The sequence below is a fragment of the Mixophyes fleayi genome, chromosome 7 (assembly GCF_038048845.1).
Source record: "Mixophyes fleayi isolate aMixFle1 chromosome 7, aMixFle1.hap1, whole genome shotgun sequence".
Classification (NCBI taxonomy): domain Eukaryota; kingdom Metazoa; phylum Chordata; class Amphibia; order Anura; family Limnodynastidae; genus Mixophyes; species Mixophyes fleayi.
This window is the reverse complement of record NC_134408.1, coordinates 48,022,426-48,039,491: the sequence shown is the minus strand read 5'-3', so window position 1 is coordinate 48,039,491 and position 17,066 is coordinate 48,022,426. Positions and strand designations below refer to the sequence as shown.

General features: G+C 39.6%; 1 protein-coding gene across 2 annotated transcripts in view; it reads left to right on the top strand.

Moving 5' to 3' along the window:
* Nucleotides 1–17,066, top strand: part of PARN (poly(A)-specific ribonuclease) — an 83,116-nt gene that overhangs the window by 19,309 nt on the left and 46,741 nt on the right. For both annotated transcript variants that reach the window (XM_075179788.1, XM_075179789.1), the window contains exons 6-18: nt 252–312; nt 389–554; nt 1,312–1,377; nt 1,763–1,801; nt 2,870–2,912; nt 3,063–3,143; nt 3,284–3,340; nt 3,795–3,872; nt 4,067–4,110; nt 4,463–4,505; nt 6,373–6,448; nt 9,372–9,482; nt 9,569–9,638. In XM_075179788.1, the coding sequence (XP_075035889.1) occupies nt 252–312; nt 389–554; nt 1,312–1,377; nt 1,763–1,801; nt 2,870–2,912; nt 3,063–3,143; nt 3,284–3,340; nt 3,795–3,872; nt 4,067–4,110; nt 4,463–4,505; nt 6,373–6,448; nt 9,372–9,482; nt 9,569–9,638 (935 nt within the window). The remainder of the gene's footprint in view (nt 1–251; nt 313–388; nt 555–1,311; nt 1,378–1,762; nt 1,802–2,869; nt 2,913–3,062; nt 3,144–3,283; nt 3,341–3,794; nt 3,873–4,066; nt 4,111–4,462; nt 4,506–6,372; nt 6,449–9,371; nt 9,483–9,568; nt 9,639–17,066) is intronic.

Below are 17,066 nucleotides of genomic sequence, written 5' to 3'. Positions count from 1 at the left end.
TTGTGCATTAATACTTAGGCACAGCATGCCAACATCTCATCTACTGGATCAACTCTTCATGTGCTGTAGCATGTTCATCAGGCTACTTTGTCGTATCTCTGCTTTTGTGGCCAGCAGAACAGTATGAAGTAGATAAGATAATATGAAGCTATAGACAGAACCATAGTCTTGTCACATGTTCTGCTAGATATATCATTTGTCCAACTGTTTTTATAACATGTTTATTATTTTTTTTTTTTTTTTTTCCTCAGAGCTCAAGTATAGACTTTCTGGCTAACCAGGGTTTTGATTTTAATAAAGTTTTTCGTAATGGTGAGTATTTGCAAAGTATTTGCATTGAGAACACCCATCTGCTGGTTGGGCAGATGTTGATTTTCCTCCTTTTCAGGAATTCCATATTTGAATCAAGAGGAGGAAAGACAACTGAGAGATCAGTATGAAGAGAAGCGCTACCAGGCAAATGGCTCAAGCGCAACATCCTACATCTCACCGAATGCTCCCAAGACTCCGGTCTCCATCCCTGATGAGCAGAAAGCATTTATTGAGAAAATAGTGTAAGTAGCAGTCAACAAAAGATTCTTTGAAATGCACACACTGATATCTAGAAAATAAGCCAAAAATAAATAAATAAATGTTTCAGGGCTGCTGAAGAATTCACATGGTGAATTGTAATTATCTGGTTTTGTGCAGCAGTTAAATACTTTCTTGTATAAACTGTTTTCCTTGCTTGTTTAGAGGATGGTTACATTCTGAAATACAACAGTTACCCAGAGTTAGACTCCTGATTGTTGGCATACATTATAATTTTAGCAGTAAATAATATACTGTCGTATTTATATTAATCGCATGTTTGGAAAGATGTCTTGTCAATCATTTACTAGTTATGAGCTATTAATGGCTATACTTGGGCCATGTTAATGGGCTGTTCCACCTTTTGAGTGGAGTTGTTCAGGCCTGCACAAACTATTACAGCGGTGGTAGTTCACCAACCGCTTAGCGTGACCATGACTGGCCAAGATATCGTTCACCAGCTACAGAACTAGAAGTCCCTGCATGCACAGCTAGCGAGCCTGCTTTCAAACTTCAGTGTTAACAAGCATCAGACATGATTTATGTTTGGTTCTGGTCATTTACACAAACACTTATGAAATAGGGCAGCTAATGAGTTTGACCTGCAGTTACAGTTCCTGGCAAACGGATTCCATAAAACAGTTATCTATTCTCACTTGTCTGCAGGAGGGTTTAAGCGCAAGCGCCAACAACCGCTTGTTTTCACTGCTTTCATTGAAATCCTGGTCTCTTTCCTTTCAGTGAACATGTAGAAGCATTTCTGAAAGATGAAGAGCAGAAAAGTCTAGAACTGGAGCCTTGTACAGGGTTTGTATATTTATTCAATCCCAAAGCAGAAATTAATCCTGTCTGCTTTTGCTTTTATCAAATGAGTAGTATTGCCTGCTAGTAAAATAATTGGAGAGAAGAATGAAGTATGTGGGCTTTTTATGGAGTCCAAGCTGTTTTAGAAAAAAAAAAAAAGTCTTAAGTAGTTTTATAGACCTGTCTGGAGATTCTTTGAAGTGATAGTAAGACATTTGGCAATCTTTATTTCCTTTTAGATCACTGTTTTTTTATTGTATGTTTGAGTAGATGTATTTTCCATCTTTGTTTTACTCTTGGATTTTCTTTTAGCCTGTCCTGTATCATGACTTGCTCTAGCCATACATAGCATGAAATTCATATTAAACATTTGTTCCTTCTATTTTAGGTTTCAGAGGAAGCTTATCTACCAGACATTAAACTGGAAGTAAGCAGGAGTGTGATGTTCTGTCTGCACAAACTTCCTGTAACATTGCAGCATATTCTTTTAGATTGACTGACTATTCTATTAATTGAATTATAAGTGTAATTCTTACTGTATTTGACCTCTCCTTGCACTGAAAAATTTACTACATACATCAGTTATTGTTTCCTTTATTTAGTCTTTTTTTTATAACTGCTCAATCTTTGTCTGTATCATTAGAACAAAGGTCAAGAAAAATGTACCCATTGCATCCACACTGTGGGGCATATTCAATTCTCTGTGGTTTCCGCCGCGGAGAAACTGTTACTGGTATTAGCGTAAGAGTAAGCTGGATTTCAGCTCGCAGCTCCCTGAGCCGCGAGCTGAAATCCAGCGAGAAAAGTACCGTAATACCGGTATTTACGCGCACTATTACTGTAATGACTGTAATAATGCGCGCCGTGAGATTTTTGTCTAACGCCAACAATTGAATATGCCCCTATGTTGATCCCTCCACCGTAATATTAGTGCCACCACTTTGCTTATCATGCTAAGGTGATTTAATTAGCTCCTGTTGGTCCAGCCCATAAAAAGGCTGCCTTTTGGTTTGTTAAAAAAATATTACTTGTGGGCAATTGTAACTTGCAATGCTTGTTGCATTAGATGGTCTTGAAGAATGACTGGGCGTCAAAATCCATTTCCATTATGGTTCCACATCTAGGTTCAGTATTGGCCATTCAGTGCTCAGAATCGCATATGGGACTTACTGCAGTTTGCAGATGGCCACACTTGCATGCTAATATTGGTAATCTGCAAATTGGATTCATGGACATACCCAAAAATGAACTGACCTGATGAGGAATGATGACATTAGAGAGCTCAAGTTTTTAACTAGGTCCCTATATCTATTCTAATGGCTTAAGAAAAATAGTGTTCACTTAGACTTCTGCTTGTGTGATTTTGTTCCCACCCTTTAACTGTGGTTTTATTGTCTGCTCTTCAAAGCTTTTAATAGTGTAATAATCATCCTACTTTGTGTTCTTGCAGAATAATAAGCTGCGATAAAGTTATTCTTTATATGATTCCCTTTAGGTATCCACGAGGCACCCATGTTGAAACTCTTGAGTCTGAGAAGGTAAGATGTTTTTTTTTTTTTTTTGTTTGTTTTCTTCCCCTTTTCAGTTTCCCGGTTCCCTTTGTGTATTAGGAACAGGCCCACTCCTACCAGAATCACTCCTCCATATTTCTGCGCTGTGTGTGACATGACAGGTTCTTTATATTCCAGAGGGAAAGATACATCGTTATCAGTAAAGTTGATGAAGAAGAACGGAAGAGAAAAGAGCAGCAGAAACAAGCAAAAGACCAGGTACTTCTCCCTTATATTGTATGTGGAAAGATCAGAATGCCATAGAAGTAGTCTTTCCAATGAGGAAAGACCAGCGTAATTCCCAGGCTGTGCTCACAATGCTGGAAAATGTGCCTTATTTCCCTTATCTCTTGTTGCAGGAAGAACTGAATGATGCTGTCGGTTTTTCACGAATTATTCATGCTATTTCAACCTCTGTGAGTCCTTACCATACATTACTTTTTTTCCCCCCTACACTGTATATCAGTCACTTTGTTTCTCTAATGCATTTCTGTGTGTGATGGGCAATATCTGATATTTCACTTGCTGCAGGCAGATCAGGTAGGGTCAGATCTCCAGTACACTTTTGCACTTAAGTACAAAATTAAAAAGTAAAGATTTCAAAGTGCTGGTACTCGGGCAGGTCTGGCTGCTTGGATCTGTGTCCAGTTTTCCACTCGCTTTTGGATCCTATGTGTTTGGCAGTAGCCAGGAAAATGGCAAAAATAACTTATTTCAAGTACTAATATGCCCACTTTTCAATGTACTGGTCTTTAACTGTGCTTCCTGTATATAGCTAGAATTACATGCTGCTACAATAAGCACTTGTCTCTGCATATCTAACATCTATATCATGTGTTGCTGTGTTTCATTTTATTTTTGTCTCCATAGGGCAAGCTTGTGGTTGGACACAACATGTTGTTGGACGTCATGCACACAATACACCAGTTCTTCTGTCAGTTACCTGATGTAAGTATCCCCTCCCCTCCTGTGCCTTAGAGATGTTAGTGAGGCTGTATTCTTAATGTATGCATAGCCCACAAAATGCCACCTACACGGTGTGTGTGACGGTTGCCTATAAAACATTAATGAGTGCATTATTCATCTACTGTCTGAACCTTTATTCTGTTCATTCATAATCCATAATGTTGCCTCTTATTTAGGAATTAAATGAATTTAAAGAAGTCACAACCTGTGTATTCCCAAGGTAAGGGTTTTTGTTTTTCCTTTGAATATAACTATTTTCTGAAACGTTTCTAGGAGCTTATAAACCACAATATGGGAAAGTGTGCAGCTTAGTCAGTTTATACGATCTATCCAGTTCTTGCCGTTTTGACTTTTGAATGGTGATGGCGTGTGGGTGTTTTGCAATAAATCCAAAGGCGGTTTAATCCATATTGCACTATTATGATATTTTAGGCGGTTTTAAGGTTTTCAATGTTTCTTAGTAATCTCTGGCTTTAGTTTACCAGGTAATATTATGGGTTGGTTTGAAAGTATGATTTAGTTTTACTTTGTTTTTAATACAGATAAGGGAACTTAAACTTTTCTCTTTATAGGGTGCTGGATACCAAGCTTATGGCAACTACACAGCCTTTTAAGGTAATCTAGTCTTCACACTCTTGCGGTTAGCTTCAATGTCCTAGTGAGGCTGATACTGGAGGCAACCATAAAGCGATCTATGACTATTAAAATATTGCCTTGTTCCTTCAGTGGTGGAGCAGAGGGATACACTGTGTGGCATGGATGATCTTAAAGGACTATTCCCTGTTTCACGTGTAATATACATAGTAATACGGACCCCTCCCATAGCGGTCAGCTCGAATCGTTTGCCAGTTATGTTATTTAGATCCATATAAAGACGCGGTTTGTGCATGTTCAGCAAACCGTGTTCACTTTTGTTACATGGCGAGAAGTAAGTCTGTTATTTAAACCACCATACAAGCAATGTATTCATTCATAATGGATAACTTAGTTCAAATATAATTTCATTATTTTATAGCCTGCAGCGATACATGTTGTCTAACTATATAGGGATAAATGTAGCATTTGGTCAACTGCTTTCTATAGACCGCAACTGCCGCTGACACCTGCAATATAAAGCTCCATTGCAATCTAGGTAGGAGGTGCCGAACATCACATATGAAATAATGCAGGGTTGATCTATGGCATAAATGTGTTTTACGCAACACTAAAATGCTTCAACCCTTTCAGACAACCCCTTGAATAGTGGGATTTCTTGTGTTTAAAAATAAATATATATAACAAACACCCAAGATGTGTAGGGCATTTGGAGGTGTGTAATGAGAATGTAATGCACCACTTGTCATTGTGCCAAATGTGCTGCAAGCAGCGCAATGACTGTACATTGAGAAGAGGCCCATTACTATGTTATTCCTCTAAATACAGCCTACACCTGACTGCTGTGTTAGTGGTATGGTTTGCCAGAGGTTTCCAAAGGTGAATAACCAGATTAAGCAGTATTTTATGGTGTAGACCACGGTTTCCCAACTCCAGTCCTCTGGGATCCCGTAACAGTGCAGGTTTTCCAGGTACCACCTGTGGATCTTTCAAAATGTCAGTAATTTCAAAATGTGTCAGTTAGTAATGAATACACCTGTGCTCCAGCAGAGAGATATGGAAAACATGTACTGGAAGGGGTCCTTGAGGACTGGAGTTGGGAATGACTGGAATAGACCAATAAGTTAGGTTTGACTTTACCTTTGTATTAGAAGAAGTACATTTTTTTATTTTGTTTTTAACAAGTTTTAGTTTATGCTTGACTGGTCTACACTAAGTTTGAGAGAACACTAACTGCAAGTTTCATGCTTGGGCAGCACGGTGGATCAGTGGTTAGCACTTCTGTCTCACAGCGCTGAGGTCATGAGTTCAATTCCCAACCATGGCCTTATCTGTGTGGAGTTTGTATGTTCTCCCCGTGTTTGCGTGGGTTTCCTCCGGGTGCTCCGGTTTCCTCCCACATTCCAAATACATACTAGTAGATTAATTGGCTGCTATCAAAAATTGACCCTAGTGTGTGTGTGTGTGTCTGTGTGTGTGTATGTTAGGGAATTTAGACTGTAAGCTCCAATGGGGCAGGGACTGATGTGAATGAGTACAGCGCTGCGGAATCAGTGGCGCTATATAAATACATGATGATGCTTCCAGAGAAAAATAAGTTTCTCTCATTCTAGACAAGAGACCTAAAATGTCAGCGATTGCCCTTATTTCTTTGTAAGAGAAGCTACAATTTAAAGGGCTAGTACAGAAGACCGAATGATCATGTGGCAGGCAGATTATAAACCATGGCAACATTAAATAAAAAAAATTAAAAAAAGTTTTCAAGTCTTGGCTTGTTTATCTTCTCACCACATGGTGGCAGCAGTGCTGACCTAGTTTAGTGATCAGCTGTAATGTTGAGCAATGTACATCTGGCATTAATTGTTTTGTCTCCTTTCTATGCTCCTAGGAAATTATTTATAACACATCCCTTGCTGAACTGGAAAAGAGATTAAAAGAGGCTCCTTTCAAACCTCCTAAAGTTGGTAAGAATTCAAGAACCAGTTGGCTTCTGTCAACTATCTATTAAAAAAAAAAAAAAGTAAAAGTAATTGGCTTGTGTAAAATAAACGGCATATTCAATAACTGAGCTCAGTGAGATTGCACAAAGAGCATTAAGGATATTTATGGGACATAAGCTCCGGTCTCTCTGAATTAAGGATGTTCTTAAATATTTTAGTAAGATATAAATGTAACTTCCAAAAAGCATTTCTAGCCATGTATCAGGAGGCAGGCGTTTGTCCATTGCCTTTTCAAGTTACAAGAGTGTGTATGTATATGTGGTATACTGTCTTGTACCTATAACTTCATACAAACACACAATATAGTGAGCCCATCTTTATCTAAATTTTTTTAAAAAATTTTGGGTAGTTGTGGAATTTCTCCCCCTGCCCGATGAATCTAGAAACCTATCTCTTGTCTTTGACTGTGGGTTTATCTATTAAGAACCTCTGTTCCCAGGCTTTTTAGTACCCTCCAAGTATAGCAAACATATTCCAGCCAGGTGCATATCTTAACTACTTAGACAGACATAATAAGCAGTTTTCATTTGCAGGATGGAACTGTACTGAAAGGTGAAAATTCCCTTATTTTCTTGGCATTTAGTAAGTAAATCCATAAATGAGGGGCCAATGTATAGCTGTGCAGTAGTCTCATATTACGGAGAAGTTGTGGGGCGGAATATAAACTTTCATAAACTTTCCTGTTCTGATTATTTTGATGGAATTACTGAAGTTTGACTGCTGTAACCAGTTGTGGGTGTATTTATCTAGTGGCCCTCAGTGCTTTCTGTCTGCTACTTACATTCTGCCATTTTTCAGCTCTTAATAAGTTCTGAGGTGAGAACTTGAACCCACAAATTGGTTGACAGTCAGTGAAAGTATAGAACCCTCCGATTTAATGTCCACATCTAAGCAGCTGGAGAATACTTATAAAGGTCATGTATTTAAATAATCATCCAGGTATCTCTGGATTCAATTGCTGGAGTAAATGTAGGTTACATGCATAGATTTTTGCATATATAGAGAAAATCAAACCCATTATGACTTGGAGATATATTTCTTTATGATTTGGAAAATTATATTGAAAGCAGGCAAGTCATGAAATTTCACATTCTCGTATTCGACATCCAATATGAACTAGCACCCTTACAATAATACTTAAACGTTTCAGTATCAATTAAATACTGGGGAATAAGAGCTTAGTAGGAATCTAGGGGTAGTAATATGTATATATAATTGTTGGATCAATCTGTGCTATTTCACAAGTAACATGATTTTAAAGGTAAAATATATCCTTCCAATTGGGGGGGGCACTGCTACCATGGGTTGTATTAGGGGACGCAGGAGTTGCCAGTTAAACTGTTAATTGTTGACAGATGCTCCTCCCCTCTCTAACCCTCTGTAGCTCCTCAGTGTTTTATTTTAAGTGCCCAAGGAGTTGTGCTTTATTTTGGTCTGCTCTGCAGCTATTTAGTTTAGCTCTTTAGTTATATCTCAGTAAACATTGTGGAGCTCAGAGCCATGCTGCTTGCACTGCGGGGGGCACAGATGCTCCTGCAGGGCTCTCCAGCCTGCGTTCAGTCAGACAATCTCGGTGCCCAGGTTATACAGGAATCCTGTGCATTGTGGTGGGTCCGGGATGTAGTCTGCCTCCTCACGACTACCTCTTCCTCCAGCATTCCCTACAGCACCAGGACATTACTTAGCTGGATATAACAGTGTTGCTGGTAAAGCCAGCCTCTGGAGATTCAGGGGTCTTTCCTCCCACATGGTAAGGGCCACAAAACCGGTCTCTGCCTACAGTCAGTATAGCGGACTTGCGTCCGTTACCCCGAACCTGCCATATGGGGACTTTTCAGCTCTCCAGGTTCCTGGCCTACTTGCAGGATAGATTGGATGCAGGCCTTCGGTCAGCTTATTGAAGCTACCGGTGTTGTCCTTTTTTTTTTTTTTTTTTTTAATATCTATTTTCAGAGGCAGCTGGCAGAGATTCCGAAGGTGCAGACACATTTTGCCAAGGAGTTCTGCACAACCAGCTCCCTTCATGTCCCAAAAATCACTTTTGTACCTGAACTTGTTTCTTGTCCTCTCCTTTTGAACCATTGGCATCTGAGATCCTGTTTCTGATTTGGAAAGTGTCTTTCTGCTCGCCATAGCTTCTGTGATGAGCGTTTATAAACTTTGGGTGAGAGCACTTTCTGGTTTTCCATAATGACAGGGCTGTGTTGTGCACGATTCCCTTCTTCCAGGCCAAGGTTCAATCAGGAGATTGTGGTCATGATTTTCCAAGAGGCGACTGTGTCTTCGGGTCAGGGCTCCTTAGCCTTGTTGTATGTTGTCCGTGCTCTTCAGGGCTACATGAAAATGTCTGCTGTGAGGCGGACAAACTCCCTTTTTGTTTTGTATGAGACTCACAAGGGCCTGGTCGGTTACTAAACGGACCATCGCAGAGTAGATCACGTCCACCATTGGACGGGCTTTTGTGAACTCTAATCGGCCTGTTCCTGGGCACATCCTGCTCACTCCACTCTTTGTGGGGTCTTCTTGAGCTGCCGTAATGGGACTTTGGCGGATCAGCTCTCCATGTCCTCTGTCCACTCCTTTTATCCATGTTTTATCATTTATTTTGTATTATGGAATCGGAGAAACAGATGTAAAATAAAAATCATCCTCCCTCGTTCATCCAATCTGGGGACACTGCTACTGCAAAACTTTACAGCTAAAACTAGTGTTGGAAGATACAAAAACATTTTTATATAATTTTATCGTATTTGGAAATCCCTTACATAGGATACAAAATCCACTGATTATTTGGGCATATTTTATACATTTTGCCAAGTGAGGACTATGTTTTTGCTTTTGTCCATAAAACACACTTAAATAGATGTATTGTTGTTGTCTTTATTAGAGAGTGCTGATGACTTTCCAAGCTACAATACTGCCTCAGAACAGCTACATGAAGCAGGGTATGATGCCTACATTACCGGACTGTGCTTCATTTCCATGGCAAACTATCTAGGTAAGTAAATGGATTTTAACTGACCTCTTAGTAATGGATTTATATGTGAAGTTGTACATTAAAATTATTGCAATTTGCCCTATTAGGTTCGTTTTTGAGTCCACCAAAAGGTCACATATCAGCCCGGTCAAAGATCATCCGTCCTTTCTTTAACAAGTAAGTGTCTGCTATTTATTCAGTAACACAAGGGCTACTTAGTGTAGCATATGAACACAAAATGTACACACGATAATCTGTAGTCCTGTCTGACAAATGTTTTTACAGTAACAGAAAAGTGGATATGGATATGATTTTGTTAACTTGGGAAAATCTAGACGTCCACCGTCTCTAGCTTTTATGTTATGGGAAAGTAGTGTCCTGTCCAGCCATGTGATTGTGAGCGGACAAACATGCATGTGACCGGGCAACACATGATGTGGTGGATTGGACTGGAGGGTAGTGGGAAGGCCAGTGGTAACACCTGTCATACTCATAGGACATCACAGTATGAGACCAGCTTGAGAGTGAGAACGCTAGGGAGGGGGGAGGTGCAAAAGAGGCTGGCGGTGGTGAGGTTTAAGCCACAGGAGTGTAAGTATTAGAAACGATTCAATGTTGACCCAGACTCTGTGGCCAGGAGGCGAATGGAGAAGAACACATTGGGTAAGATGAATAGCCCAATAATATTTAAGAAAATGGGGAACTCCCAGCCTTCCGTCCTGTGAAGGGTTATGAAGGATGTTTATGCTGATTCATGGGTTTTCTCGCCGACCAGATAAATTTAGTGGCTAGTTGTTGAAGGAGCTTGAAGGTGCTTGCATGGACTTGCAGGGACTTTAAGGTGGAAGGTTTGGCATAAATATAGTAGCCGCGGGAGGATGTTCATCTTAAGCGAGTTTATGCGGCCCGTCCAGGAGATTGTGAGTTTATCCCATCTGAGAAGGTCCGCTTTAATGGCCGCAAAGAGACGGAAAATTTTCAGGATATAATTGGTGGTAAGTACGAGTCCGATAAATCCGTAGGTATTTCAATTTAGTGGATTGCCAACGAAAGTTGAAGCTGGACTTCAGGCTTTGGAGTTGCGTCGGTGGAATATTGAAATCTAAGATTTCGGATCTAGAGGGGTTAATATAACTGGAGAGGTCGCCAAAGAGGGCGAGATCGTTAAGTAGGTTAGGGAGAGATGAGGGGATGGGTAAGGGTGAGAAGGAGGCTTTTTGCATATAGTGAGAGCTTATATTCGGAGGAGCCAAGACGAATGCCTGATATATTGGGATTGAGCCTAATTTTGTGGACATGAGCTTTGATCATGAGGGCAAATATAAAAGGAGAAAGTGGGCATCCCTGGTGAGTGCCGTTAGAAATCTCAAAGGAGGATTGAAAGCCATTGGCCAAGACAGATTCGTTTGGGCTTTTGTTCTTGGTACTGTATCTACAAGGGTGAAACCTGTGAAATCTTCCATAGTGCTCTATGTTCCTGGCAGACTGCCTTACTGACTGCCCTTGGATTCAGTGTGATTGAGAATCTTTTGTAGTCCTGGTGTGAGCTGCAGCACGTTATTGGGTGCTGTGGTAGTGTAGACACTGAAGTGTTTCCGATGAAGCATGTGGATTATGAAATAACTACATAAAAATGACTTGTCCCACCAAGGATTACCCCTCCCCCCCCCCCCCCCACCCCTCTTGTTTCAACTAAGAATACATTCTTCTCTATATATAAGGTTTGGCTTAGAAGCATAAAATACCAAACACACAGAGTTTAAACACCCTCTTGCTGGTAATGTACTGCACATGTGCCTTTTGATCCATGCAGTGTTGAACTCCTTTTTTTATATTCGACAAACATGCCACATCCACCTGTATTATACTTGTGTTACCTTGCTCACATTTGGATGTTATTTACAGTAGAATAGCTGTAAAATCCTTTTGTTTGTGTCTTTGCACAATAAAGTTGTATTAAATGAATACTAGATTATGTTGCTATTATATGGAATGTGTTTTCATTGTTACAGAAGATTCTGTTCAGTTAGGGCCTGTTATGGTGAGGAATACAACTCCTGGGTTAGGTGTAAATAGGGATAATTGATCTACATGGTTTAGTGTGCTTCTGTTTTACGGCAACACTCTTGACTCTCCCATTGGGGAGCAGTAGTAAGTTTTGTGAAGTGTCCATACTATTTGGCATGCTGACTAAATATATGTCTAATAGAATGTTGAATAGCTATTGTACACTCCTGGGCTAGCTGACAGGGTCTGAGATTATCTGGCAATTGGAGTCAAAATAAAATAAAAAAAAAATTTTCTTTTTTTTATTTTGTGTACCCCCTCCCTTCCTCCCCCTAGCTGGATCCTTGGGTTTCCTTTTACGGCCCCAGATGAAAAAGAGGGGGGGGGGGCGGAGGAGTTGGTGAAAACCGAGCAGGAAGACAATCGGAAACCTTGATTGGATTGGGGAGGGTCATGTTGCTAAAATCTTCTTCTCTGTAGGTAGTAACCAGTTTTAAAGTATAAATATACTACATACCAATATGGTGGGAATCTTAATATAGTTGGACATGTATAATGTGCCTTTAGTCTGCTGTCAGATTGTTTTGTTTACATGGATTTAGGTATATTGCAGCTGTAAACAAAACAATGCAGTGGCTCGCTGCTATAAACCATCTTATGTTTAAGAGCATAGCCTAAAACCCACATCTCTGAGGTGTGGGGCACAGAGTGCCTTGTGACCTCATGACCCAATGTCCCTAGTTCTACTGAATTTATAGGTTGCTTTTTATTTCTTGGTAGGCAATGGGTACTGTTTAAAACATGTGTCATGGGCTAATTTATGATTGTCCTAAAAAAGCCAAAATAAATAAAGCAAGACCTATAAACTCGTATCCCTCGGCGGTACCTGTAGATTTAGAAGCTAATCTGGCCAGGAGGTTCCTTGGGTATATGACTTTCAGCTGTCGGATGTCCCTCAGCAGTGAGTTTATTTGCAGTACGTGAGGTAGAGGAGAAGTGTACAGGAGGCGAGAGGTGCGTTTGTGTGATGATGAATTTACACTCTTGCTGTGCAGTTGAGTGCTGAAATTATGATTGAGCCTGGTATTTGAGTTATGAATTAAATAAATGTTTAGTAGATATAGGATGTCTTGGCTCAGAGAGGTTAGTTTAACTGCTTCCTCGTAAATTAGTCCAGCCGACCCGAAAGAGTCTGCATTGCAGCTTCACGCTAGCACCATACAAAAGGGTTAGTGTAGAACCTGTTGGTTTTGGACCCTGTTACTGTTTATTAGATAACTTTCTACCCACCCCATAAAGACAGCGTGTGGCTTTGATTTGTCCACTTGAAATAACAGTAGGTTGGAAGTGATAACAAACTTGTACTGTCGTAAAGACTTTCTGTTTAAATACCAGAATATTAGTTTATTTTACATAGAATTTCTTTATATTAATACATTTGCACAGTTTCCTATTTTGCTTGAGCACCGCACTATGAATGTTCAGGTTTCGAACGTTATGTACAGTTTAGATATCCCTATAGTCTTTTGTTCTGTATATATTGGCTGCCATCTGTGGCTTGCCAGTTTTCTGGTGGGTTTTCAGAGATAAACACTCTGTGTGATGTTGACTAAATGTAAGTATCTTACAAGAAAAAAATTAGTGCTGTATTTTTTTTAAATTTTTTTTTTTTTTTTTTTTTTTTTTGTTTCCCCCCCTCCCCCCCCCCTCAGTATCAATCTTAAAAATAGGTATTTCATGGAAGTTGTGTGTATGGTGCAGCCACCCAAGTCGTGCTTGGAGGCGTACGCTGCTACACTCAACATGACCACCTTTATGATCTTAATACGCTTCTATTATATGAAATTCCCTCCTTTTTATAAGAATCTGTGTCCAACTTGTTCATGTGATTGTCCGAAATCAAGGCTTACACGAATTTGTAGACCAAAAGTGTGCTCGCCGCTTACACACACTGGCAGCGGTCATTTTTAAGAGTGCAGTTTGTCAATGACATCACAAAGTTATTTGGTACCTCATTGTAGTTGCTGTTGCCCAGGAAATGGTTCAGCCCATAATACCTTTACTGTGTCAATGACAGATGCACTTTTAAATGTTCAATATAGGTGTAAATCATTCTTTTGATATTAATGGAGGTGAGGAAAAATGTATATATGTAAACACTTAACATTAGATTGCCAAATATAAACCGCCAATTGAGTTGATTGAATGCTTTCTGCTTCCAAGGTCAAAGGTGTTTTCAGCCTATTCATCTGTTCTTGTCTAAATGTAATGAACACCACATGGGCTTTATGGATGAGTTTTGGTTGCAGATGACCCAAAGAGTTAGCCAATATTTTTCGTAAATTCTTACAGATCATAGTTTAAGACCACAAAAAAGAAATACTGAGAACTCTTTTGGCAGCAGTGTGTGTTTAGGAGACCTTTAGCATGCTGTTAGCTAATGTTATATTCCTGAGACAGGTTTCACAGTGAAACAAAAACTTGTTTCCTAGGTGATCTCTTACTCAATGTTGGTGGTAGAGACAACCACTGCAGCAAAAGGATCTAAATAAGTAAAATGGAAGTCTGGTTAGTAAAGACAAAGCTATAAAAGGATTGCAAAAGACGCAAGTGCAATCCCAAAACACTTTCAGTTATGTATACAAAGAAAAATAACCTAAATATTGGGTTGCTAAATTATGTAGGGAAAATTAATTCCCTGTTTGTAATTACAAAGGAGGAGCCCATACCATGAACTAGATTGTGTGGCAATTGCCCACACACATCATTACAGTTGGCTAGCACAGAAGGATTGGCGGGGACGCCCTTAAAAGACTAAGATAAAATAGAAGGCACGGATCGAAGTTCAATAATTGATAAAACCCTGGCCAGTGCCCCAAGACTGGAGAAATTGGATGAGGTAGCCATATTTGAAAAAGAAAGAAAAATCTAAACTGGGGAATTGACAAGTGATTCACCTTATTTTGGGGAGTAAATTATTTGAAGGAATTCCCAGAGATGTGATTTTTAAAGTAATATAGAAAATTAACTAAAAAACCGTTCCATTCGGGACTGGTGGTAATGTCTGATGTTTTGTTTTTTTTGTTGTAAAGGGTACGTTTTGAATGAACTGGATGGTAGTACAATTGATGTCACATAGGAGGACAGTACTAGGTCTAGGGAGGGGAAGTATGTATAGGGGTAGAAATGTGGTTAAACAGTAGACAAATGGTAGTTATAAATGGAACATTCAGCCTCTGTTAATGATGTACCACAGGGATCCGTATTAAACCCTGTATTTTTTTTATTTATTTTTTTAATTACTTGGATGGCCTAGAATGTAAATTACTGAAGGACATTAGGCTATGTAGTTATTAACACAGAGCAGGACAGGAACATCCTACCAAAAGACAAGATGGGAAAACTGTTGTGTAATGGCCAGTGAGGTTTAATGAAGATAAATGTGGGCTTATGCACCTAGGCCATGGTTATAATTATGCTCAATAGTTTGGCATTAAATAGGTAAAATGAGATGGGAAAAGGATGAACACGAATTGACAGACAGGTCTGTAGCAGCGCAATATGCCTGATAACGGCTACAAAGGCAAATTCCTGGGATGCAAAAAAGAGGGTGATTGACAATGGTACTACTAGGTTTGCATCACTTTCAAAGTCACTTGTTTGGCCAGATTGTGAATATGGGTTCGTTTTGTTCCCCTCACTGTTAGACAGAAAACGGAGTGTTTAGAGGTTTGAAAAACTGGGGTTGTTAACTTCTGGGTGAAAATATATGTACCTTAGAGATATGTCCAACGAACCTTTTGTATTAAGACCATGTACAGGATGAGAATTATCAGCTGCAAATAGACAAATGTTTCATCATGAGCATTGGAAGGGAATCTTTGTCATTGATCCACAACGTAGCTGCCCTTACAGCAAACTTACAAACCTATTTTAAAAATGGATTGGATGCCTTTCTTTGAAGAAATGATATATGTAGCTATAATTTGTAGAGGACATTATGTGAGTGGTCCAAAGAGTTTATTAGACTGTTCCAGACAAGAAAAGCAACAAATGCTTCCATCCTCTCTGAGGCTAAATTGGTAATGGTCACCAGGGCTTTTGTTTTGCTGTTCTCTGGATTGACACAATTAGGGGGAGACTTAATTTAGCGCAATGTATCTCCAGAACAGTCCTCAGGTCAGATTCCTTGTTGTAATACCCAGGATTGTGCGCAGCTGGACATTGAGGTGGTGTTTTTCACTTTAGAATTTCTGAAAGGTGGAACGTGATGGCCCTGTGTTTATGTACGTTTTTTTTTATAAACCTTCCTATGTAACTGGGATATTGACCCACAGAAATGTAAGTGGGTTCTTTTTGCATACACGCATCACTTCGCTCTGTTTCCACACAGCGGTCATACACTGCACCTCTGTCTTACAGCTGGGCCAGTCTCAGACTGAGAGGGTGTCTGTGCAGGGGAATAGCAAGTTGACAGGGCTGGAGGCATATACAGCTTTTATTTGACTCCCATCACTGTTAAAAACTTAATTTTTCAAATCCTCTTGCAGTTTGGATGATATATGGACCTTTTTCTATAGCGATACTTTCCACCTCTTCAGTTTAAGAGGAACTTTGCATCAGTACTTGGTGCTATTGATGTCCCTGCTTCCTCTGCTATTGTATGTGTGGCGTATTGCTTGTTTCCATTCCCTTACTCACAATCCCTCAAGGGTATGTGTTACTGGCAGCCCTCTTCTATCCTGAAATACTAAGTTGCTTCGTGCATTTTGATGATCTCATTGGCTAAATGCTGATGAGGACTGGCATCATAAAGGTGTAACTACCCTGTAAAAATACTACTAAAAAGCAAAGTATGGCATCCCCTCTGCTTATAGTACCATATGAAGCCTCATTTCAGAGGTTTCTGTTGAATTTCTTATTAGTTGTACATGTAGTTATCTATACAAGTTTACTTCTTAGATGGTGGGGTTTGCAGTAATAAGTTGGACTGTTTTTGACTATTGCATGCACAAGGTAAAAGCTATCCAGTTTGGTTAGCCCAGGCCTCCTAGGAAACATGTGGAAAGCTCTCCTGCATAGCTTTCCCCTTTCCTGGTCATGTTTGTCCTTGTTCTGGGAGGCAGTGCAAATACAGCCCAGCAATAAATCATTACAGTAGAGACTTTCTAGCAACATATATACTGCCATAGGTTTGGATTCCTGCATTTCAGTGAGTGCTAGGGCTGAGAGGATTGTCATTTGTCAGTAAGATCTCAAAGAAAAGGCGCTTCAAGCACCTGGACTAGCAAACACTTAAAGTATATCTGACTGAGGTCATATATGAATTCATTGCCAGTCTTTATACATCTTTCCCTTTATTGTTAAAGGTTTTAATGGTATATTTACTAAACTAAAGTGGAGATGTTCCTACAGCAACCAATCAGATTCCAGCTAACATTTATTTAGTACATTCTACAAAATGACATCTAGAATTTGATTGGTTGCTATAGGCTATATCTCCACTTTTTCAACCCCGCAGTTTAGTAAATATACACCTTAATAGGATAAATACTTGTCTTCCTCCAATGACGGTGCATGTTAATTCATATACATTCA